General features: G+C 42.4%; 1 protein-coding gene across 1 annotated transcript; it reads right to left on the bottom strand.

Moving 5' to 3' along the window:
* Window positions 1-987: 987 nt before the first annotated feature.
* Window positions 988-24,170, bottom strand: LOC134441637 (calpain-2 catalytic subunit-like; the record flags this gene model as incomplete). The annotated part of the gene is made up of 20 exons (XM_063192028.1): window positions 988-1,195; window positions 1,630-1,688; window positions 1,802-1,918; window positions 2,734-2,812; window positions 3,394-3,462; window positions 5,068-5,132; window positions 5,224-5,281; window positions 6,191-6,256; window positions 6,393-6,429; window positions 9,264-9,469; window positions 11,448-11,626; window positions 12,354-12,511; window positions 12,946-13,020; window positions 14,740-14,825; window positions 15,115-15,198; window positions 15,550-15,718; window positions 21,209-21,342; window positions 21,768-21,886; window positions 22,465-22,534; window positions 23,928-24,170. Coding segments are annotated over 20 exons (2,097 nt in total), but the record flags the coding sequence as incomplete, so codon positions are not given.
* Window positions 24,171-27,070: the final 2,900 nt, after the last annotated feature.

Below are 27,070 nucleotides of genomic sequence, written 5' to 3'. Positions count from 1 at the left end.
TCAAATCAAATCCCAACCTAGCCCAAACACAAACCTTTAACCCTTACACGGTTAATGGACACAAATGTAAACGCTGCTAACCCAAACACCAATAGACATACCTGTACTTAGCAGGTTCAAATTAGACTCAAAGATGCCATTTGATACACCCAAACACATAGGCCCTACTGTGACGGACAACAAAGCCACCCTTGATGCTAATGATAACAAAACACTTATAAAAGTCAATCCTACCAGTGGGATGTATTACAACAAACACCTAAACCAAAACATAATACTAAAAACATTAGAAGATCCCAGGCTTGAAGGGAACAGCCATCCGTCCAAAAAAGCAAATTGTCTCCTAAGCGAAGAACATAAATGGGGAGATTTTCACACCAGTACAGAAGCAGTGTTCCATGGGCATTGCCAGTTTTGGGGATCATGGGTGGCACTATTTTTTTATGAGCCGGGCAGGCACACATGCATGTCAGTTTCAGTTGTGCATACTTGAACACTTTATGGCAAAAGATGAAGAACTGAAATCTTTTCTCCCTAAAATGGTGGCAGAAATGGCGCCTGGACTTACAACACATTTATGGCACAAGGCTTTTTCCCCTCTTTACAGTCTTTGCTCTTGAGATTCTGGCAGCTGTTTTTGTTGTTGTTGTTTTTTTAAAATATGGCTGGATTGAGCGGCCCTCATGCCAAGCCCACGAGAATGAATGGTGAGGGAAGAGGGACAAACAAGTAAAGCCAGGAAAGGCAAGAACAGGGGCGTCAGCTGACCTAATGCTACACAGGGGCATAGTAGGGCACTGAGAGGTCACGCAAGATTGCAAAGCGCACAAGGAAAAAAAACTGTTATTTATTTTTTTAAATGTTTGTAAATGAATGACATTATTGCAAGTGATGCATGTGCACTATTTTGTGAAGATACTGTACGTAGATTACTCCATATGCTAAACCTGAGCTAAAATCCAAGGTTGCAAGGTTGTTGTTTTTTTTTTTTTGTGAAACTCATACCGGGGCACAGCAAATCAATACCCAGGCACGTGCCTCTGTAAAATAGGTCTGGTGACACCCCTGGGCAATACCAGAAAACCAAAATGACACATAGAGAGGACATCCAGGACATCCAGATAGAACATGCAGGGGATCCAGTGTTGACAAGGCTGAAATGTCTTGCACCCTAGACCAACGAGAGGCACAACCACTGCAAAGACAAAAAAACGGAAACCAAATGTTTAAAAAAAATACATACTGAACAAAAGACACTTGGTTAGGAATTGCCATAATATCAGAGGATTTGCGGAGTGCCAGAGGGAGTTGTGGCTGTGATTTGATTTAGAGATGCACCGGATCCAAGATCGGTTCCGGATCCGGCAGGATAATAGGGTTTTTCACAGGATCCGGATCCGGTTCCAGGATCCAGGATCCGGTAGCCGAGGCTTTTCAGTCAAAATAGTTTGAGCCAACGTGATAAAAAGGGCCCACATGTGTGAGTAGGCTATGTGTTTCAACCCTTTCGTAGGATCCGGTATCCGGTTCCGGATCCGGCAGGATCTTAAGCAGTGGATCCGGTATCCGGCAGGATCCTAAAAATCAGGATCCGGTGCATCTCTAATTTGATTATCAAAAAAACTTTACCTGCTGAATATTCATCTCGATCTTTCCTGACCCATCGGTGTCAAGGGTCTTAAACATCTCTGTTTCAAAAAAGATTGCATTCATTAGTCCTACATTACAGCATCTATCATTTAGCATTTAATTAAAGGCATATTTGAGCGACAGTATCTGAATACTGCATGTGGTGACTTACTGAACAGCATCTCCAGTCTGACCAGGCAGTCCACGAAGCCGTCAAAGTCTATTCCACAGCGAACATCAGCGTAGTGATCCACAAGGACCTCAAACACTGTATTGTTGACCTTGAATCCTAAGGGATGAAGCAAACATTGCTTTTGTAGAAAATGGTTTTATGTGTAGAAACATTAAGTTACTAATGTTTAGGGCAGCCCTAAACATTACCTGAAGTCTATCCCTACATCTTCATTCCTGGCTAAAGTGGCCTTCAGAAAGACCCCAACCCCACATTGCTCAGGTGTACTAAAGCCAATACCCTGCAATAATGCAGTAGTCAATACTCAACTCCTGCTATATATTTTCTTGGATAACTGCCAGCTAAATGTAATGTTAAATCAAACATCATGGACTAGACATGGACTTCTAATATAAAGGGCTTCAGGGGACAATCCTTTTTAGCCCATTAATGCACGTCGTACCATCTGAGGCAAACTGTAATAGTCATTGGAAGGTTAATTACCATAGTACTACTCTACAATGACATAACACAGGGCCTTTAGTAATGCACTACGACTCGGTCATTGCCATTCTGGTAACAACAAATGTATAATGCCGCATTTTAACGGGTTAAAGCAGTGGCATGGTTGGAAAGAGGTCATGATTGGCGGAGGAGCATGCATAGGGTACAATACTAGAACCAGAGAGAGGAGAGAGAGAGAGAGGTTCCATTGGCCCATTGTTTCCGGGTTCTATTATTGCAAGGGGAGGGGGGGGATCCCCCTTTAGGCAGACCTAGGCAGACCTAAGGACTGTTCTATTCAATGCTAGGAGTATTATGACACGTCCCTTTAGGCAGACCGGAACCTGGTCATGTTAGGTGCCCATAGCAACCTATTACATTGGCATATCTCTATATACTTAAAGAATCTCTGCTAGAACTATACATACCAGCCTCCGTCAGCGCCTCCCTCAGCTCATGGGAGGACATGGTGCCAGTCCTATCAGAGTCGTGGTTCATGAAGACCTCCTGCACGGGGACACAGGTAGGAGAGCAGCCAGGTGTATTGGGCATGCATTGGGAATTGGTAAGACAGACACGTCAGTGGCAAGACAAGAGTCCACTCCACTGCAGAAGACATTTGGTTTGTTTGAAATGACAGGTTGACTTGGTGGCTGGGTTGAAGCAAAATATTATTGTTGATGTCATCGTACCACATGGGTTGTTGGGTGAGTGTAGTGTGGTACTGTATGGTAAGCTTAGAAAAAATGACAATATTTCAATTCCAGAAGGCACTGATTGCATTGAGTCAGGCACAAAGCCAGATGTCCAGTCATAAAAGCGAACAGTCTTCTGACATGGAATCTGTCCAAGCATAATTCTACTAGCAGTAACTCTAGTATCAATATTACTTAATATACTGTCCTCTTTTATCCCATAGATAAAAGTAACATAGACTGAAGCCAAGCAAATTGGATAGATAGAGCATTGATTGTTAAAACTCAATGTTATCAACCATTCAAGTGATAAGCAAAACACAGGTCAGTAAAGAAGATCTCTTTGAGATGACAGAGGCTGGTGACATCAGCACTTCAAAGCTTTTATCGTACCATGTATTTTTGAATCTTCGTCCAGAGGATGTGGAATTCAGTCAGGCCAAGTTTTGCACTTCCATCTTGCTGTAATACATATAGTTAAAGCATTTTCCAAAGTCATAAGTTGAAGCATTTTCCAAAGTCTTTTTTTGGAACACGGTCACCATTGGTGCATTAATTTCTTCACAATGAGAACAATGAGGATATATTGTGATCATATCACACATAATGTCTCATATCTCCATTAGAAGATTTTGCTGGAAAATACTGGATGTAGAAAGTAGAATTCAGAGTGTAGAATTCAGAATGTGAGAGTGTTGATTTCTGATCTCAGCAGATAAATAAAGATTATAAATGGTAAAGCTTTCCAAAAAGATTCAGTTCTACTGTATGTACGGTAGGCCTATGTACATGTATGTATGTACAGCTCCAGGCCTTTTTATTAGAATACCATGAAAAAGTTGATTTATTTCCATAATTTCATCAATAATGTTAAACTGTCATGGATTGTAGATTCATGGCCCAGTTTTTTAACTATTCCAATCATTATTTTTTTTCTTTTTATATACGTTGGCCTTCCAGCTCAAAAAACCCTTTGTGGAATTCGCATTATTAGAATATTGTTATAAAATCACATTTTTCTTCATCAAAATTCGGGTCACATTAAATCAGTTGAAATTTGGTACTTTCTACATAACATGCAATGGTCAATACTTGGTTAGGACATTCTCTGTCTTCATAATGGCCATGATGCGTTTAACATTGAAGTCAATGGCAAAAACAGTGCATGGGAGTTATGGAAGCCCAGATATCCCTGATGCTTTGCTGTCAGCTGTTCTTGTTTGTTGACCTGGTGCCCCACACTTCCCTCTTCAATATACCCGAAGATTTCCATGCCACGTTTTGGTGTTAACTCACCAGTTTAATTCTAACTCAACAGAAATTAAACCCCATTCATTTTCAATGGGGTTTCATTTCTGGTTATTTAGAATTAAACTGCTTAGTTAGCGCCAAAACGTGGCATGGAAATCTACAGGGTATATTGAAGAGTGACGTGTGGGGTACCAGGTCAACAAAGAAGAACAGCTGACAGCAAAGCATCAAGGATATCTTTAAAAATGTGATTTTATTACAATATTCTAATGATGCGAATTCCCTAATTCATGGGTTTTTTGAGCTGGAAGGCCAACGTATATAAAAAGAAAAAAAAAATGATTGGAATAGTTAAAAAACTGGGCCATGAATCTACAATCCATGACAGTTTAACATTATTGATGGAATTATGGAAATAAATCAACTTTTTCATGGTATTCTAATAAAGGCCTGATGTATGTATGTATGTATGTATGTATGTATGTATGTATGTAACGCATGCAATGTATGTATGTATGTATGTATGTATGTGTGTATGTATGTATGTGTTTATGTATGTATGTATGTGTGTATGTATGTGTGTATGTATGTGTGTATGTATGTATGTATGTATGTATGTATGTATGTATGTATGTATGTATGTATGTATGTATGTATGTATGTATGTATGTGTGTATGTATGTATGTATGTTGGTATGTATGTATGTATATAGCCTAAAGTATGTATTTATGTATGTACCGGGGTATGTATGAATGTATGTACATACAGTATGTATGAGAGTATGTATTTGGCAAAGCTGCAAAACAAAAGGATACATCCAGAAGGCTGACAATATGGCGGCCAGTTTCAACACTGAATCCATCTGTCTTCACATCTTGTTCTAGCAACATAACACACCAATAAATCACGTTACTTGATCACATTAACACATGACATGACAACAGTTTTGCTCTATCACACACGGCACTTACTTTCAGAAACAATTTGGTTCAGGAAGCGGATCAGTTCATAGACAGACACCTCTGAATCCTGATGAGACAAAAAAATAAGTATTTGTTTTTTAATTCATGTCTGTAATGGCGACACACAGAAGCATACAGATAATCCTTTGATCCCATCTGATGTCCACAGCACAATGTGTAGTTGATCGTTTCCAAGGTCATCTTCAACTTATCAGATTTCTTTGGAAAGCTCCACTTCCAGTCTGGGGTGCATTTCTGGAAAGCGTAATCAAAGAGGGTGGAGTAATAAAGAAGATTCAAAACACGCCCACCCAATGCAAAAGAGTGTGGTCAATTTGGGGACTCACTAATTCGACGCCCTTTCGGTACTTACCGCTTACGTCATACGACCCTAACCCTAAACCTAACCCTAACCCTAACCTTAACCCTAACCCTAACCCTAACCCTAACCTTAAATCGCTTGTTTGAAATGTTTGATTACCATGGGACGTACCACGTAAGTACAGAGAAGGCGTCAAACTAGTGGGTCCCCTCAATTTGGGTCTCCTAAGGGGGCGTTGTCCCCTCCTTTTTCTTCTATTTTTGAGGTGTTTGCACAAGAAGTGCTCTACCACCATCTACAGCGCCAATGGGACTCCATTTATTCTCAACCCCAGGACTCAGAATGTCTCCTAACCGAAGGTCTTCTAAGATAAAGTGGATACCAGAAATGAACTAGAATGACTTATCGCCGTCTATAGGATCTCTGGCGTAGTTATTAGCAGTTAGCAACTTTGGTAGCTGACAATGGTAAATTGCATTGCAACCAACAAAGTAGCTAACATAGTTAGCAACTACGCTTTCCAGAAATGCACCCCTGACTTGTCAAATGTGCTTTAAGCTATCCACTTTCAATTGGACGAATGGGAGAAATATTCAAGTTAACTCATGGGAGAGAGAGAGTGCTCATGGAGTTTGTAGAAGGTGCAGCACTTACATTACCAGCGATCTGTTCAAACACCTGTTTGAAACGAGGGTCCATGCCACCCTCAACGTCATCATCCTGTTAAAAAAGAAATCAAAGGTAAATCTATGATCAGCATTTGGTACCAGGTGGGTCATGTTATTTTTACAATTATAAAATGCAATTGTAATAATTTGCAATGTGTATGTGTTTGAAATGCAGTGTAGAATCTTACCTCGCCCACATTTGCGTCAATGTCATCATCCATTCCACTATAATGCATATCACAATAGAGAAAACAAATAGGGCCTACTTAGTGGCTACAATAGTTGTAAGACTACAACATTTTGAACTGAAGTTTGAATATATAAAATTCTATATAAAGCTCTCTACCCGAACTGACACCCAGCCCCCCTCCCATGGTCACATAGGGGTGGAATCTATGCAACCTGTCATCCTCTGGCATGCAAACTGTCCTCACTCGATGTTGACAGTGCTACAAATTCGGTCAGCTCCACACTGACTTCCTGCCTCAACAACCTGTGCCCACTCTATCCGAGTTCTACGTACTACCATACCCTCAGAGCGGCAAAAAGGAAATGGCGCAAAACCTGCAAACCATCCGACCTTAAAAAACTTAGATGTCTACAGTACTAGACTCCTTCTCCACGTCTGTAACAACGGCCAAGATGACATACACTACGGATCCACGTAAGTTGTTCCCTACATTCAAGTCACTGCTCGATTCTCCTCCATCTCCGGCGGCCACAGATCTCAACCCAGACAACTTTGCCATCTTTTTCACTGAAAAGGTAGCAAACATTAGCAAGCAATTCTGTGAACCGCCCTCCTCCCCAGAAGGCACTCTTCTGGCAACCATACCGACCGTTGCAACACTCCATGAATTTACTCTACTCTCTGAAGAAGATGTTTCCAAACTCATCACAGCGAGCTGTCCCACTACCTGCCTACTGGACAGAATGCCTACAAACCTCCTTCAAGACAGTGGTCCCAGCGATCACATCCATCATGAACTCCTCACTGTCCTATGGCACTCACTGTCCCCTCTGCCTTCAAACAATTCAGGGTAACACCACTACTGAAGAAGCCTACACTGAACCCTGCTCAAGTGGAAAACTACAGACCTGTCTCACTGCTTCTCTTCCTATCCAAGACCATGGAAAGGGCAGTTGCAAAACAGGTTACAAACTTCCTAAACCAGAACGGACTACTGGACCCAAAACAATCTGTTTTCAGAAGTGGACACTCAACAGAAACTACCTTACTCTCAGTAACTGAAGCTCTAAAGACTGCAAGAACGGAAGGGCTATCCTCAGTCCTCATCTTACTAGACCTGTCTGCTGCCTCCGACACAGTCAACCACAAGATACTCCTGAGGATACTTCAACCATGGGAATCACTGGTGTTGTCCACTAATGGTTCAACTCTTACCTATCCAGACGCACTTCAGTGTACCATGGCAAGGAAAACGGTCTATGACTCACATCCTCTCCACAGGCATACCCCAAGGATCAGTGCTGGGGCCCCTTTTGTTCACAATGTACACCTCTTCCCTGGGACGTGTCATTTGAACACATAAGTTCTCCTATCACTGCTATGTTGATGACACCCAGATGTACCTGTTGTTCCATCTTGAGGACTGCGGTTTCGGTACGCATCTCACCCTTGCCTCAACGACTTGTCAACATGGATGAAGGACCACCATCTACAGCTGAACCTGTCCAAGACAGAGCTCCTAGTGATCCCAGCTAAAGAGTCACTCTGGCACATCATCATCCTCAAGATGGGCTCCACCACAGTGACCCCAAACAAAGTTGTCAAAAATCTTGGTGTCATGATTGATGAAGAGGTGTCATTCTCCAGTCACATCAACTCAGTCGCCCGGACCTGCCGATTTCAGATGTCCAACATGCGGAAAATCAGACCCTTGCTGACCCAATATTCTACATGACTGGTTTGGGATACAGTCATGTCCTGCATTGACTACTGCAACTCCCTCCTGCTTGTGCATTAAACACTGCAGATGGTTCAGAATGCGGCGGCACGTTTGGCTTTCAGACCCAGAAGGACCCATGTTACTCCTCTATTCATCGAGTTGCACTGGCTACCAATCGCAGATCAGATCAAACACAAGGCCTTGATCCTTGCCTACAAAACCATCACAGGAACGGCCCAGCCTATCTGAAGGACTTATACTTCTGGAAGAGAACTACGCTCCTCCAACGCAGGCTGTCTGGCCCTGCCGCCTGCTCACTCTAAGTGATCCCAGTCAGGATTGTTCTCTGTTGTTGTTCCTAAATAGTGGAACAGCTTCCCAGAGGCAGCAAGTCAAGGCACATCTCTCTCAGCCTTCAAGGGGCAAGTTAAAACTCTTCTGCTTGAACTGATGTGTATATGTGTGTTTGCACTCAACCATGTGTTTATGTTCCTATAAAGAAACAAACCCTACTTAGCATCCACACTTGTTGTGCTGCATATTTCCTGTACACTTTGTTTCCAGTAGTGATGTCAGCTTTGATTACATCCTCAATTGTAAGTCGCATTGGTAAATAAAAGCGTCTGCCAAATGCAATGCAATGTAATGTAATGTATACAAATAAAATAGGTCTAATACTACACCTCCCGGCAAAAGACTATACCCACCAAAAATCAGGTCACACACACTGTGTTGTTGGATTACCTTTTACTTTGATTACGGTGCACATTTCTAAAAAGTAACAATATGATACGCATGCAAGGCTTGTGTCAAAAATTGTATACTGAAGCTGAAAAGTGACTAAAAAAATCTGTGGATATACATGTAAACTGTAGCAACAGACGTTTCGTGCCTAGCCTATTTGAAATGTCTCTGCGTTGTTACGTTTTAGTGGTTCTAAACTTTTGTGAGCAGACGTACCAAGCGATAGGCTACATGGTTCAAAGCCAAGTTGTAGACAGACAATACCTACAGTACAACACCAAATGTGTGATGTAATCAAAGCTGAAGGCGGTCCAACAGCATGTTAGTGTGGGTGACCTTTTTTTGTTGGGGACTTTTTTCAGCCAGGCAGTGTATATTTTCCCCATTACCCTACATATTTCCCACCTGGTGGGTGCTTCCTTCTCAGTGAAGATGCGCAGGACGAAGCTGCCATTCCTGGGCATGAAGGTGCAGGGGACAATGAGGTACTCTCCCCGGGGCAGGCTGAAGCGCTCCACCACCTCCCGCGTGTTGATGAACGCGCTCATCTCCACCCTCCGGAGCCTTTGCAGCTCCTCGCGGCTCAGGTGGACGTTAGTCTGGTCGTGGTACTGGAAGAGAGGCAGAGCACAACACTTCATTAGATGCTAATTAAGATTTGAATTGCCATCGGTAGGGCACTCGTCTACCATCAATTTATAGGCTACATGATAGAGGAATTAAGTTGGAATAAACCACCCACTTTAGTCGGAATTAAGTTTCGAATTCCAAATACCCTTTATTCTGTATTGTGAAATATTTACATGATGTTTTCAAAGTGGAATTATTTTATATTCAAAATTGAGTTTGAGTTGAGTTGGAATGAAATGTACCATGTAAAACACACTAAATTAGGTATACGTATATACGGCCATCCGGGTACTTTGCTCGTAAATGTGCGTTACGCCCCTTCTTGGGGGGAAACAAACCGAATGTCTCATTAACTTACATGCTACATCGGCTAGCCCAAATTACATTACATTACATTACAAATAAACACAGTTCATGCTTCAGCCACGGCTGTTTGGCTACATTATTTGAACAGCCGACAACACAACACGTCTTCGGCATTCTTTCCCAACACCACCAATTGACTTGCATTGGCTTTTCCCCCAATGTTTTCCCCCAAAAAGGGGCGTCACGCACATGGCACACGTGATGCCATTGATACGTATATAGTGCAATATAGCGTGCGTGTGCACTTTTTGCTACACTTTACCATGCGTTTGCCTATTTCATGTCACTTTCACTTTTACGGGCACAAGGTAGCCTACGCAGTCACATGCGTACAGTGCAATATTGACAGAACCGGGAGGGATAATCTTCAGAACGTCTATCTTGAGGTCCCAGTAGAGTCGAACAATGATGGAAAATATTAATCAGAGTCCTGTTGGCTATCTGCCCCCGAATAGTAATGGTGGGGTGGCGTCCGCACCAATGTCTTATCCTTAGCGTATCGCTCTGTGCGTAATTCCAAGAGCAGTATAATGCAAAGGAAGAAAGAAGTCGCACACTGGAGCTGAATGCAAAATCAAAAACTGTATTAAACAAAGCCGAAAAAAGTAAATAAAACCGACAGACAGGGGACAAACTTTTCGGGTCTAGCCCTTCATCAGTGTTCCCAGTTATCCGGGCTATCTGCCCCCTACATGATATTTCCAGTATTGTACTTATACTCTTCTGCAAGTATGCAAAATGCAGTCAGTCTCACGCAGTTGTGTGCATAATTAAAGTCACACAGCAAGCATGTTCCCGGCCTAACTGGCCCAGGCTGGACCTTGTAAAGGGGGAGAGCAGAGGGGGGGCTCCGACTCCAGGTTGGCATGTTTAACAGAGGTGTGAAAAGTGGCCTATAAAAACAACTATGCAATATGTAGGCCTACTTTTGTAATACTTACATCGTGAATTGACTTCTAGGCCTACTTCCAATTTATTAGGCCTTCACCTCCTGATGTGTAACAAAAAACACTACCACAATAGTGCAGATATGTACCTACTCTACGTATATGCATTGCAATGATCTACACATTACCTACAGTATTATCATCACCATTGTCATAATTGTATCTAGTGCCTAACTAAAACTAAATGCCACCATTAATAAACATAAACACACACACACACACACACACACATACACACACACACACACACACACATACACACACACACACAGTGCACACACACACACACAAACAAATACAAAAGTGAGCTTGAAATTCTTCTGTCATCTCATTTGTTTCCACTGTGGGTCTCAAGCACCAACCTTTTCAGGAAGCTGTGAAAGGAGAGAGAACAACAAATCAGTAATGGTGTGGTCCATGGTATTACAACTGTACTGTAATCCTTACTAAGGTACTCTAACGGTAATCAATGAATACTGTATTGTTCGCTGATGAATCTGTACTGAACAAATCGTAAGTACTAAATGTATTACACACAGATAGACAGACACATCCACATGCACATGTACATGCGCACACGCACACACACGCTAACATATGCAGACGCACGTACATATACAAACATATATATAAATGTTCTCTGCACCTCATAGACTGTGAAGCAGATGGGTGCGTATCGCTGGGTGGCGCTCTGCATGCGTGCCCGCCGGGCATCCTTCTGCATCAGGCCCACCACCAGGGTACAGCCCCCCGTCAGAGCCTCCAGAGGATCATCGTCCTCCTCCGTCAGGCACACCTTGAACTGGGGGTTGGTGTAGTAGGTGGCTGAAACACACATGCACACATATGCACACACACACACATTGAGAAGAGACACACACACACACACACACACACACACACACACACACACACACACACACATTGAGAAGAGACACACACACACACACACACACACACACACACACACACACACACACACACACACACACACACACACGCACACACACACACACACACATTGAGCAGACGAATTGTACATGTAGGTATCACGAAGGGGGCCGCATCGAAAAAAAAGTTTGGCAACCACTGCGTTAGGGGCCAAGGTTACATGGCGTACAGCGTTAACACCAGGGGGTCAGGATTTGGCTGATTAGCTTCGCCGATTAGCAAGGCACTTCCTAGTCGCAATTCCGCCACCACTTCGCTCAAAGAGGGTGGACGCGATTGGTGGGTGTGCGAGTTTAGTGTTGGGCACACATACAGGTGTGTAGTTGGGCACCTCCATGCATCCAATGCTCGTCTTCCATCTTTTTGGTCAATCGTAAGTCAGTCATTAACGTGGCACGTAATTGGCTGAGTAAACTGGTGGCGGAAACGACTCCATCTTTGAAGCTGAAAAATTCGTTCAATTTTGGCTGAATTCACAAGCCTTGCATTTCCCATTGAAATGACTGGAGGCGGGACTTATTCACTCTCTCCAGTTCTTATATTACCACTGTGTTAGGGGCCAAGGTTACATGGCGGACAGCGTTTATTTACATCCCCTTACGATAGTTGCAGCAGCCCCCGGCGGTAGAGCCCTCTTTCCACACGCCGTGACACTGGTCATTGTTCCAGTGGCACTTCTCATCGGTGTCCAGTTCATCTGGGGTCAAGTTGCAGATGTCCAGCCGAGAGAAGTACTGTTTGAAGTCCGAGTAGGACATCCTGTGGAACACAGTGGGAGTGTAAGTCAGTGACTTAGTTAGATCAGTGTTTCCCAACCAGGGGTATGTGTACCACTAGGGGTACGCGAGCACACTGCAGGGGGTACTTGGAAAATGAAAATTTAACAAATATATGGAGCTTAGTTACATTANGATGGAGAAAGCGATATAGAACTTGACTTAAGGGGTACTCATGGCACAACGAAGAGGCTTGGGGGTACACAAGACAAAAAAAGGTTGGGGAACACTGCCTTAGATGCATGGCAATGCCTAATGGATTTTTCCCGTTGTCGGATTACTGTCAGTCATTGAGTTATTGTGACTAAATAAATGTAAACAGTCTCATGGATGGACGTGCCATTTGTGACAAAGTTGAGAGAGAGTGTGTCAGGGGGTTCAGGGGGGTAGGAGTGGGGTGGTTGTGGCATAGCCTACCAAAACTCTCCATCTTCAGATGCATGTTTCAGTTTAGCTCTGTCCTCATCACTGATAGTGGACCACTCTTTGGACCTGTGAATCATCATCATCATCATCATCATCATCATCATCATCATCATCATCATCATCAGCAGCAGCAGCAGCAGCAGCAGCAGCAGCATCATCATCATCATCATCATCACCATCACCATCACCAAAACAAATAAGAGGAAGAAGTTTATAAAAATGCTGAACAGTTGCATATCATCACATCAAAAATAACCTCTCCAACACCAATCATATTTCAGATACTAAAAAGCCAACTCTTCACTTGTGAGTGCTGGCCGTCAATGAGTGCTACTTCACTTTTTTCTGCCAAGCAGGTGCACTTCAGCTCAAGGAGAAAAGTACATTTAAGATATGGCTAAACTCTACTTCAGTAGTGACTGTGGTTAAAGTCTTGCCAAAGATTCCAAGACTTGAACCACAGTCAATACTGAAGTTACCCGGGCTCCGCCATAGCGGTGACGCAACACCTTCGGCTCAGCTACACACACTGGGGCCAGGATCTTGTGTATGAGGATTCCGTTCCTTACACAGCAGGAAACTCCACCCACTTTGTCTGGAACCAGTCAACTGAGCATTTCCAACCGTCCTGGGTAGAGGCGTGTTCAAGGTAGTGACGCGGTTTAAGCAGAGACGTTCTATTGGGAAATGTTTGGTCTAAACCTCGGCACAGCCCTCAACCAGTAGCAAGCCGAGGGAGGCGGGTTAACCAGGCCATTTGGAAACACTAATCGTTATAGTCCTGGTTTAAACTTCGGCACAGCCCTCAACCAGTAGCAAGCCGAGGGAGGCGGGTTAACCAGGCCATTTGGAAACACTCACTTAATCGTTATAGTCCTGGTCAGACCAGAATCGCGGTACGTGGTCTGAAGTCTATGAAAATCAGGCACTAATGAAGTGGAGTTTAGCCATATCTTAAAGTGACCAATCATTACTTCATTTCCACACAGCCATAAAGAAGAGTTAAAATCCGGGAATGAGAACATTCATGCTTTGCTAATGTGATTCATGCTGGGTGGCAACCGCCATTCCGACAGTATTTGATTGTCATTCCGAGCCATTCCGAGTCATTTGAACATTGTTGCAAGTACTTAAAGGCGCGTGAACAACGTTCTAACTCAATTGACATTTGCAACAATGTTGCTACATGAGCGGAAGTGGAGAGAGTGACAGCGCAATTACAGGATTAATGTATAATTTAGGGTCTAATTTTGTCACGGTCCAAATGCCTTTACAAGTAGGGTCTGAAAACAGTTCCTGCAAGCTGGAAAAATTGTTCTTGCAATAAAAAGTCAATGTCGGAATGGTGGTATGTCTCAATGGCGGTATGTAACCTTCATGCTATGGTAATTCTGGGTGCTGTGTGCTCAGTGGTAGAGGTGGCCAAAGCAAAACTAGAAGTGAATTTAAGAACAGCACTCCACATGAAATTACCACTGCAGAAACAGGTACATCACTGGGGTGTACTACTAACTGTAGTTACTTAGTGAAGTTAGTTATGTTGGAAGGAAGTTATGGTTTTGTTTTTTTATACTTCTCAGTGGTCACACAGTTCTTTTTCTGCATATGTGCTGGTTAAAAACTCAGCAGGTAACGTTAAAAGTAAACAGGAAAAACAGTCAAAGTCAAAGCTTCATTTTATCAGTAAACTCAAACATTACTTAATGGGAGGCTCTCGAACATAGCTTATCTCCGAGCGCATAGCCTAGCGCAAACCCCTGAGTGCCGTTCCAGCTAGCCACTCACCGATCACTCCAGGCCCCGTTCCACTCAATCTTGCCCCAGGGGTTCCTAATTCGAATCAGCTCTACATCCTTGCCATCGACTTGCACCTGTGAGATCGTGTCCAGGAGAGAAGTACATAAACCAGACAAGACCCTAGCGGCAGAAAATATCTAGCATTATCTAGCTTACTTAGCCTAGCAATATGTAGTGTACAAGTAAAATATTAGGCCTACTTAACCACACTTGTTTAAAGATACACATATGAATCCATCATGGATCTAGTCATGTTGTCACAGAGACATTTTATTCTATTGTGTAGAATATCTTGTGAAATGTATTTTTATCTATTGAGTAGGCTACAATGTTGTGTAAAATGCAGAATGATTGTGAACGTACCACTTCCGCCCCGGTGACAGAGTAGGCATGTCCCGTGACGAGTCTTGTTGCCATGACTGACTCGCTCTGAGCTCTGCTCATGGCCTAAGCAAAGAAGTAACCGTTAATGTTAGCCAGTATAGTATAGTACAGTATCATCAACATAAACAATAGTATTCTTATTTGAACCATTTAAAAACAGCAATTAAAGTCAGGACCACTGACGAGGACAAAGTCTTCAGAAAGCCCCCCCCCCACTTAATACATAATGTATTAGGGACCCATTTCTGGGACCTCTCTCTCCAAGGGCCCTCGACCACTGAACCATTTGAGATTGACTAAATTGAGATTGACTATTATTTTTTTAATTATGAGGGGTGCCTCCAGGCTAGTTATGCTTAGGGCCCCAAAAACCTTAGGACCGGCCCTGCTAGTGCTGTTTAGGCTTCTACTTACATTTATGGAGCAGCCCATGAGAGAGTCTCTCTTCAGGGCCCTCTGGACGTATTTGAAAAAGTTCTCTGGAACTGACTCGAGGTCGTTCATCTCCGCTATGCCTCCAGTGAAGTCCTCACAGGCCTCGATGGTGTGGCCACCGGACAGCGTCTCATAGCAACCGTTCACCCTGTGGAAGACAAGGCATGGACACGTAAACACATTAGGCATGTGGAGATCAACATATCACAGCCTAGGCCCATAGTGGAGCGGCTACAGGAAAAATCGTGCAAATTATGATACAAGCGTGAAATTCGGCAGGTATGTGCTTAAGATCAATACAATCAAATCTACCCGATTTGCCACGTGAAATGGCGGCCATTTTCCAAGATGGCCGCAAAAAAAGAGCCCAGATATTGATTTATTGCATAGAATTGACATATAAAATTATGATATATGCATGATATTGAACATGTATGTGCTCAGGACCAACACAATTAAATCTACCTGATTTGCCACTTAAAATGGTGGCCATTTTCCAAGATGGCCGCCAAAGAAGATCTCAGAAATTGATTTATTGCACAGAATTGACAAAGCACATCATAATACAAGCATGACATTCAACATGTATGTGCTCAAGACCAATGAAATCAAATCCACCTGATTTGCCACTTTAAATGGCGGCCATTTTCCAAGATGGCCGCCAAAAATACCTCAGTAATTGATGAATTGCATAGAATTGGCTTAGCAAATTATGATACAAGCATGAAATTCGACACGCATGAGCTCAAGACCAATGTAATTAAAGCTACCTGATTTGCCACTTGAAATTGCGGCCATTTTCCAAGATGGCCGCCAAGATCTCAGGAATTGATTTATTGCACACAATTGATCAATCAAATTACGATGTAGGCATGAAGTTCGACATAAATGTGCACAAGATCAATGTAATCAAATCCACCTGATTTGCTTCTTGAAATGGTGGCCATTTTTCAAGATGGCCGCCAATATACCGTAGATTACCATACCATAGATATTGAATTTTGCACACAGTTGACCAAGTAAGTTATTATACAAGTATGAAATGTTGTGTAAATGTGCTAACAAACAATACAAGAAAATGTTCCTGATTTACCACTTGAAATGATAGCCATTTCACAATATGGGCTCCAAAAAGAATGAATTTAGCGCGGAATCCAGCAAGAAAATTACGCTAAAAGCTTCTAATTTTGTTTGTTTGTGCTATAGAGCAATATAATCAAATCTTCCTGACTTGCTGGCCACTTGGAAATTTACGGTAATATGGCAGGAGGTGTTAGTGTATTTCAGGGGGCATTATCCTACACAGAGAAGAAATTGATGATGATGATGGTGAATCCCATTACACCCCTTAGCCCTACGCCGATTCCCTTTGCCTCCGTTTTGCGCGTCCACGTATAAGCGTAGTGGCATCCCGATCCACGTTCAGACAGATGGGTAGGGGTTCGGCGAAGGGCTTTCATCCCCTCCGCGCGGAGATTTTCCAACACCTCACTCCACGGACGGAGGGCTTCGACAGATTTCCCTGAATGCATTGCGAGTACTACCTCCTCTCAGCTTTATCCTTCTCAACACCCCCCAGGACTCCCCAATACCCCCTGGGGGTTGTAGAGCCCCCATTGAGAAGCAGTAACCAATAGAAAATGAATTTTGGACACAAATGCCTAGATGCACTGTCTGTCATTGAATTCCTTCTAAAGTTAAACCGTGCACTGTCATTTGTACAACACTGATTTTGCACACTGTGAAGTTTGAACACCCCTATGCCTTCCCCTTGCCCCTTGTCCCTTCTAACCTTGAAACGCAACCCCTACGAATTGAGACACCCCTTCAACAATCCCGGCATGACAACCATAGCATTCAAAAAACAGCCTCTCGATGGTTAAACCAACAATATTACTTGTAATCACTCGGACAACAATTTTAAAAAAGGACAACGGTGTTGCATGACCCTCGCAATTCCTTCACGACTTCCATGCATTAAGTAGACATTAATAGCAATTTTTTCATGCACGTTTCCTGGAGAAAATAACCCATTGAGACAATGTTTAACTTAGTACAATGCAACATTTATTACAACAGTAAAAACATAAATTACATAAAGTACTTATTTTTGCGTGCTTTTGTGGATGCCGACCTTTTTTTAAGACATTCACAATGCATTTGGGGGAAATAGGTCTTACCCCTCCGTTTGAAGTCTTCCTCTGGAAAATCTCTATTTGAAGGGGTAGAAAGCCCCTTACCCCTACCCCTACCCCTCTGTCTTAACGTGAATTCGGACAGCCCTACGCCTATGAACGTGCAAAACGGAGGGTAAGGGGAAAGGCGTAGGGCTAAAGCCTGGTTTATGCTCAGAATCAAAGTTGTCTGTGCGATGATGCAGACAGCCACACAGTTATTTTTACCACTTGGTGTGCACCTGAAAATGTGACTGCCCGCAGACAGCTACGCGGTTAACGGCAGCAAGAGCCGCTGTGATTGGTCCTCTCGACCAGGCTGCTCTGTGCTCAAGAACAAACAGCTACGTACTTCCTTGTTCTAACCTTCACTGGAATACGGACTATGAGATGTTCATTAAATAAGTTCCTCATGCTTTGTAGCTTCATTTATTTACACGAACCAAAGACAACACGTGCACTTGCAAGTTACGATGCTGAAGTTATATCGTACAGTAAAGTGTTTCCATAGTTCATTCTGCTTTGTGCGACCTGTTCTCGACAATGACCCACTTCCTTGTTCCAAACTACCGCGGTGGATAGTGCAATCAAAAAAAAGGTTGACGTTTATTGCATGTTTCATTTCCATTGTCGTTGAGTCTGTGTAGCTGTGTAGCTACAAGGCAACAGACACGTATAGTTTACTCCTTGTACTGAAGGCAGTTTGAATCCTCTCACAGCGCAGACCAGATCGAGCAAAAATCAAAACAGTCTGCGTTGACCTCTGTGCGACAGGCGGCAAAGAGAGTATACACAGCTCTCAAGGGGGTGAAATGAGATTCAGCCATAGACTTCTAACCTCCTCAAAAAGACAGGCCCGTTCACACTTTGCTGGAAAGACTCAACTACATCATAACAGCATTGCTAAGACATTAAAGAGAGCCTTAAGTAACAGATAAAGACTTCAAGATAAAGATCACTGCAATTTTGAAGACAATACGGGTCTAACATAGGGTCTTTGCAAAGGGGTTATAACTGTATAAATGTCCATAAAACAGTCCTCATAAGTTATTTCATTAGGCCATTGGGTAAAACTGCACTGATGAATAAACCAGTGTTGTTGTGTTCTGAATCTGGGATTCTATGTGATTGTTCACTTAGGCTGTTGTTTCTCATCAGGATGTAGCTATGTTGATGCCTCAACAGCTTTCTTTACATTTTATTTATTTTGGATTTTTCTAGTAGCATCATCACGCACCACCCTCCCTCGGCATCAAGAACTGGCATTAGCTATTACCATGCTACCGCAACGTTAGAGCAACATCGCCACATTATGTAAGAGCAACATTGATAAAACCATGAATTAGCTTATTATTACCACATTGTCATTGCATTATTAGCATGTCATTAGCAGTCATTTTTTGTTGGGGGGTGGGGTGCATAACTGGCATTATTGGAATGTTATCAACATATTATTAGTATGCTATAAGGGCTTATTTGTCATTGGAGGACGCATCTGTATCACCTCATCATCTGAATTAAGGATAATGAACAATTTAGACCACATTTGCAATTCTATACAACTGACGCCATCTTGGAAAATGGCCACCATTTCAAGTAGCAAATCAGGTAGATTTGATTGTATTGGTCTTGATCACATATATGCTGAATTTCATGTGTGTATCATAATTTGCTTGGTCAATTTGGAGCAATAAATCAATTTCTGGGGTCTTTTTGACGGCCATCTTGGAAAATGGCCGCAATTTCAAGTGGCAAATCAGGTGGATTTGATTGTATTGGTCATGATCACATATATGCCGAATTTCATGTGTGTATCATAATTTGCTTGGTCAATTTGGTGAAATAAATCAATTTCTGGGGTCTTTTTGGCGGCCATCTTGGAAAATGGCCGCCATTTTGAGTGGCAAATCAGGTGGATTTAATTTCATTGGTCTTGTGTACAAACATGTCGAATTTCATGCTTGTATCACAATTTGTTTGGTCATTTCTGTGCAAAAAATCAATTTCTGAGGTTTTCTTTGGCGGCCATCTTGGAAAATGGCCGCCATTTCAAGTGGCAAATCAGGTAGATTTATTTATGCTAGTCTTGGGCACAAAAGTGTTGAATTTCATGCTTGTATCATAATTTTATATGTCAATTCTTTGCAATAAATCAACTTTTGGGGTATTTTTTGGCGGCCATCTTGGAAAATGGCCGCCATTTCAAGTGGCAAATCGGGTAAATTTGATTGTTAGGGTCTTTGGCACATACCTGCCAAATTTCATGCTTGTATCATAATTTGCACGATTCTTGCCATATTGGCCTTGTAGCTGCTCCACTACAGCCCTGGCTTAGTCGGCTTAGCACTGGACTGCTGTGCGGGCGACCCGGGTTCGATTCCCAAACCGGGTCGTTTCCCGATCCTCCCCCGTCTCTCTTGTTGCCTGTCCCACTCTCCACTGTCCTCTCTAAATAGAGTTGAAAAAAAAAACACAAAATATACTGTATATATACGTATATCAAAAACATATCACAGCCTAAAGTAAATACTGCTGTCGAAGGTCAAATATTTATCTGGCGTTATATTCTGCACACATAAGTTGTCTCTGGAGCAGGGGATTTGTGTGTGTGTGTGTGTGTGTGTGTGTGTGTGTGTGTGTGTGTGTGTGTGTGTGTGTGTGTGTGTGTGTGTGCGTGTGCGTGTGTGTGCGTGTGTGTGTGTGTGTGTGTGTGTGTGTGTGTGTATTGGTCCCTGTGTACTGGTCCCTGATATACTGACTGTATATCTGTGGGTAGGTGTGTGTAATTAAATGTCAATGTTTATGTTGCTGGACACCTTCATTTTCTTAATGATCAAAAAGTGTCTCAATTATATTCTACCCAACATTAACTCTACTCAAACCGTTAGGACAGGGCGTTACGAGAACGGCAATGACCGTAATGAAGTCGTAGTGCATTATCAAAGACCCTGTGTTATGTCATAGTGGTGTAGTACTATGGTATGGTTCACTTTTCAATTACTATTACAGCCTTCCACTGGTGGAATAGAGTGCATTATGGGGCTACCACATGGTAGGCAGTAGAGATCAGATGTGGGGGCCAAGCAGGGCCACATTAATGCAAAGGCTAGATATGGCTGCAGCCTAGCCCCCACCTGCCAGGGGGCCCCCGATTGGCCAAACGTGACAAAATGCAGCATTGTGACAAGATGCAGTATTGAAAAATGTAGCTATTGTATTGGGTACAATTGATAGACATGTTACCCTTAATTCCTAACTCGTAATTATGACACTGTCTATATGAATTTGTCACAGAATTTGCCTTCTGGGGGGGCCCACAGCAACCTGTAGCCTATGGGCCCCAAGCTATCATAATATGGCCCGGGGGCCAGGACACACTCTCTTAGAACAAGGCACTAAACAGGTCAACTCACTTGGCACAAGTCTTCTCCAATAGAGCACTAAACTGGTCTATATCAACTCACTTGGCATAGGCCTTCTCCAACAGGGCGCTCCAGAACTCTGACCGAGTCGCTGAGTGAACAAACAATAGTTGTCCATTTCTGGTGGGCAGACGGTCATCGACCACCACGTCCACCCACTCCCCGAACTGCCAGAACTGTGGAATACAGAACCATTGGCTCATTATTTCAAGAGAACACTCTAGATTAACCCCAGCCCACAATGCAGAGCTCTCTGGAATTACAGTAATGGAAACGGTGCACTCAGACTAGGAGAAGATTCTGAAGGCATGATCTCAACACTATAAAAACGAGTTAGAATAAGGTAAGAAATGACCATAATATTTTGTGTTCTACACAATTTGCAGTGTAAATTCTACACTCGTGGTGTAGGAGTGGATCTAGGAGAGTTCAAATCGACACTCTGAGTGTTGAATTCACACTGCACAACTTACAATGTAGAAATTGACGCTTTATCTTCTTTCAGCTTTCAACACTTTCAGCGGCATGTTATATTACACGCATGGGTTATTATTAGTATGATTTCACAAATAAAATATGCAATTGCTGTTTTTTTTGTAACCTGAAAGTGAAAGATCCCAGCATAGCCCTCATCAAAAGACTGGCCAGGGGGGACGACACGAGCCAGGATCTTGGGTTCCAGGGTCAGGGCAGCAATGGCAGCTAAAAGCCAGCAGTCCCCTGTAGTAGCGGAAATACACAAAAAACAGTGACGTGTTTAAACAAGCAGGTGCATGAGTTACACATCATTTACATGCAGAGTAACAGTTGCATACATATTGTACATTAGCATTATGCATACATCTAATAAGAAACTTTATTCAACAGACTGAGTTTGTCAAAGTCCAGACATATACGAATACAGAAATAATCAAATGCCCAAATCTTCCAAGATACAACATTTCAGGAAATATAGGGCAAATGTTTTAGTAAGTCAATTACTGTGTGATCACATATTGATATGTTGTTAGCTGTTTATATGCTAATTTATTTTTTGAAACTCCTTTATGGGGGTAGTTTTTAAAAAAGATCTTTGTCCTTCAAAGCAGCATACAAGATATTGGAAAAAAAGTTGAAGGAATTTTATCCTTAGTGACGTTTCAGCCCACAGAGTGTATGCAGATCCTGGGGTGATTCCCGGGGAAGACAGAGTGCCTGACTTTCCCATTGCAGTTGGGGAGGGTGGGGTTTCTGGCCTTTATATTCGAAAGCAATTAACACAAAGACAACAGAATGGAAATAGAAAAGGTTATTCTGACCAAGAGCCCCCTGGCAGATGTCTGTTCTGGTCGCCCCGCCTTGGATAAATGTTGGCTTTGCACACAGCTCCTGTTAATAAAAAACAAATCACATGGAGAAGTACACCTGATTTTTTACTATTGGAAATGCAGTATGGACTTGGTAAAGGAAGAATTGGTGTGTGTTGGAACTGGAACTGTAGAATCACATGACTGACATGTGTAGCTCTTCCACATCCTGACATGTCTTGCTACATTACAGCTCTTTTTTTCTTTTCTTTCTTCTTCTTGCAAAGCTTCTTTGGTCAGGTGTATTGGAGGGTGACCCCAGGACACCAACGTTAGAAACCAAAAAAAAAGTTCCCACATACTGTCCTCATTTGCAAGTTTATTTACAACATTTCGATGTAGCGACCGTCTTCAAGCAATTTCATCAAACTGAAATTGCTTGAAGAAGGTCACCGCATCGAAATGTTGTAAAGAAACTTGCAAAAGAGGACAGTATGTGGGAGGTTTTTTTTTGGTTTTCTGCTACATTACAGCACCATCGAGTAGCCTTCGTTTTTGTGTTCAGTCACCCAACAAGTTGGAAATAACATTAAATTGGCAATAACATTGAATACAAATAAAAAGGTAGCCCTATGATGCATGCCTTTCCACCAGTTGAACGATGTAAAAGTCATTGAAATGTTAACTACCATATTACTACAATACTATGACATAACACAGGGCCTTTAGTGATGCACTGCGACTTGGTCATTGCTATTCTGGTAACAGCACATTTAGAAAAGAATAGAATATATAGAATAGAATATCTTATTTCTAATTGTAATGCGCACAACAAAATTGAGCATTCCTTGTTGATTGAGGCAAAAAAATAAATAGTTACAGATAATTAAAAATATATTTCAAAAAGTAAATATAAAAACTATTTCTTGGTTGCAGTATTAAGTACAGTGATGGTCGCTGGATAAAAACTGTTCTTCAGTCTATTTGTCCTAGATCTGAATCTACTGCCAAATGGCAGTACTTCAGACAGGTCGTGGCCTGAGTGTGACATGTCTCATAGGACAGAATTTGCCTTTTTCAGACAGCGTGTGCTTTAAAGGCCTTAATCTCTTAACGGTAAGTAAAAATCCCCACAGCAAGCACATCAAGAAACATTGCCCGAGTCAAGTGCAGTAGCCATGACCGTAACTACCATAGAGGAGTCAGAGGTCATGTCCTCAGTATTTTTTTCAGAAATGTAAACTTTATCTATGATGAAAAACAATCTATGATCAACAATGATAAATTCAGTCTGTATACACCACCCCCACTTATCCTCAAAACAGTGATTACCGGTAATAAGGAAGACAAACTTTAGAGTTTGACTGAAGAGTTTGAAGCATTCTAAATGTACAGTATGCAGTACAGCACACAGAATTTGACCCCGGCATTTGAAAATGTCTCGTTATGGCCCTGGTGTAGTAGTAGCATCTCACCGTGGGTCTCTTCCAGACCACGCCGCGGGACTTGGGAGAGTTGGGGCCAAACTTGGCGTATCCGAGGGAGCGTCCCCAGGCAGGGAACTTGTCGTCCTCAAAGAGCGTGCCAGCCTCCAGACACTGCTTCCTCAGGGCCTCGTAGTCCTGACCCTCGAACTTGGTGGCGTGCCGTAGGGTGCCCACTCCCTGAGCTATCTCTTTCTGGTGGGCTACCTTTCCTGTATAAAAAGAAGACAATCCGCACACTTCAGGTCTATTTTTGTGCAAAGAAGCTTTACTTGACTTGCAAGCTTTCGGTTCTTAGACCTTCATCAGGCAACAGATGAGCGGTGGGCTATCACAACTTAGGCTACCTTACCTAAAATAACATGAGATGAGAAAAAAAATATTATCTCCAACACACTGTATGTGTCACTTTGAATCTGAATGGGTTGAACTGGCTAGTCATAGAGGAATATTCCTGTGGACATTGTACATGTCCAGGACAGGATCAGGACACATAATGCTTTAAATGTAGGATAGATAAATAGACAGGATAGATTGTATTTTTTAAAGATTTGATTTGTGTCACTTAGTTCATATGCAACACTGGAGAGACTGTAATAGGCGACAGCAGAGGACTGACAGAATAAGAAAAGAATAGAGAAAAATATGTCTATTGAGTTCCTACACTGTTTTTGTCTTTGTGCAGAGTTGTAGAAGTTGTAGAAGTAGAAGTCGAAATTAGGGATGCAAATTATTGATTAATTCATTAATCATTAGTTGATAGCCTTATCGATCGATTTACGATAAGCAGCGTTTTCCCCCCGAAATCTCAATGTTTCTCGAAAAAAAACCTACTAAATCTAAAAATTTTAATTAAAAATTGAGATAAAATACCACATTTAAATGAATTCTATTTCAATTCTTTAATCCAAATGTGATTTAATTATTCCCACTATTCACACCGCTCTTCACACACACTCTTCACGTGCCCATTTCACCTGGGTCTCTTGTCAGTTTAATTGTCGATTAATTGTGATTAATGTTTTTTAATCGATTAACTCATTGATCGATTAAAGTCGATTAATCGATTCATCGTTTGCATCCCTAGTCGAAATACTCTTACAGATGTAATTACAACACTAGGCTAGTGGTATGATATTACAAAGCTGAAACCATGTAATACCATACCAGTGTTGTAGTTGTAGTTACATCTGTAAGAGTATGTCTGTAAGTAGTTCTAGTTCTACTTTATACAACTCCAAAAAAAAACACAAACAGGGTGTCAGGTTTGCAGACTCATCTTCCCAGAGCTAGTTTAAACTTACCTGCCATGGAGGTCATCTTGACTTGCTGATGAAGTACACAAAGCTGAAGATGTACGTCAGTCTGGGATGCTTCGAGTACTCTGGTGAGAGTGATGGAGAGAGGTTGACCAGGCCTTATATAGCGGATCCTGGGAGGTCTTAGGGGGGTATCAGCAAGGAGGAGGAGGAAGAAGAGGTAGAGATAGAGAGGAGGAAAGAGGAAGAGGAAGAGGAGAGAGGTGAGGAGAAAGAGGTGGAGGAAGAGGAGGAGGAGGAGGAGGAGGAGGAGAAAGAGGAGGTAAATGGTGACGATGATGATGATGATGAGGATGGGGAGGTGATGATGATGATGTGCAGGAGGAGGAGGAGGAGGTAGTAATGGTGATGATGATGATGACGACGGCGACGGAGATGGATGAAGAGGATAATGAGGAGGAGGAGGAGGAGGAGGAGGAGGCGCTGTCTGGAGACAGAAAGGTGAGGGGGGCCCTGGAGGGATCACCGAAACCCCCAGTGGCAAACAGCAGCCCCACCTCAGACCTGCTCATCGAACATGAAGAAGACATCTTCTTGACCTTTAGAAATGAGTGACACTGACAGGTACTGTAGTAATTTTGTTATATTTAATTAATATGTTTTGTGTGAGATAAGGTTAGAACTTAGATGTGTGTGTGTGTTTGTACCTATCTTGAATTTAACTTGCATAGGCTAGGTAGAGCATGTGTTCCTGTCTGTTTACTGACTAACTGACCAGGTCAGTGCTAGAAACTTCTGTGACAACCCCTATCCTTGTAGGGAAGATGGGGGTTGGATTTTATGGTTGTTTAGGGTTATAAAGTTAAGGTAGAAAGTTAGGAAGTCCTCTTTCCTGATGGCTGAATCTCTGGACTGCATTCGAATAAACGCGCTGACTTGACTGAAGACTTCTTGTCCTGTGATTCCCTCTCCATGGTTGCTGATTGCGTTAATCTACAATAACAAGGTGCAGTGATAATCTTTATGTACATAATTGAATTTTATCATGGTATGGTTAAAATCCACAACAGGTACCTGCTTTGTTTGAGGCCAACAAACTAGGCTATTGATTGATTTGAGATGGATTTAGCATAATTAAAAACAGTCTCACACGAACCACACCTCTACCCAATGACTGTTCTGCAACTTTTGAATATGTATTACCTCATCATCATGTGGTTACTTGCACTTTGTCGTTAGAGAATTGCTGAAGCATTCATTCATTCAGAGTCATTTAGATGCTTATGCTTAATTCGTGTATCCAGTTAGTGGATTGGTCTCATGAAAAAACTCAGGTTTAAGCGCACAGAAGTCTTAACCTTTGATTATATTTAAGAGACCGGCGGAGACCCTTTCCTCTCCAACGATGGAGTCTGGACTCTAGATTAGGGATGCACGCAGCGCTCGTGCAGTTGAGTTATGGCGGGCTTGCTGGAGACGGTGAAGTGGCGGCATCTGCTGGGATGTTCATATGTAGCATCCACTTCGAGAAACTGCAGCAGCAACATCTTCGAATGGCTAAGTGAACTATTAATTATGTCTTAATTTCTATTGAACAACTGTGTTGCATTAGGGCCATGTTGTGTAGGCCTATATTTCACAGTAGTCGCGTATCTGCATTAGTCTGTTGCTAGTTTGTTCTCCATTAGTCAAACGTAAGAGAAGAAGCCAGCCAACTATACTGCATAGGCTATATAGGAGTTTTAACAAAATTGTGTGCTTTGTAGGAAACACAATATAAACAGCTAGCAAATAGCAAATAGGCTACATAATGTTTTGGAAATGATGTGCTTTATTTCCCTCATGCGTAATGGTAAAAAAAAAATCTGACAACAA

This window comes from Engraulis encrasicolus, chromosome 24 (assembly GCF_034702125.1).
Source record: "Engraulis encrasicolus isolate BLACKSEA-1 chromosome 24, IST_EnEncr_1.0, whole genome shotgun sequence".
NCBI classification, from domain to species: domain Eukaryota; kingdom Metazoa; phylum Chordata; class Actinopteri; order Clupeiformes; family Engraulidae; genus Engraulis; species Engraulis encrasicolus.
This window is presented reverse-complemented; position numbering and strand designations above follow the sequence as displayed.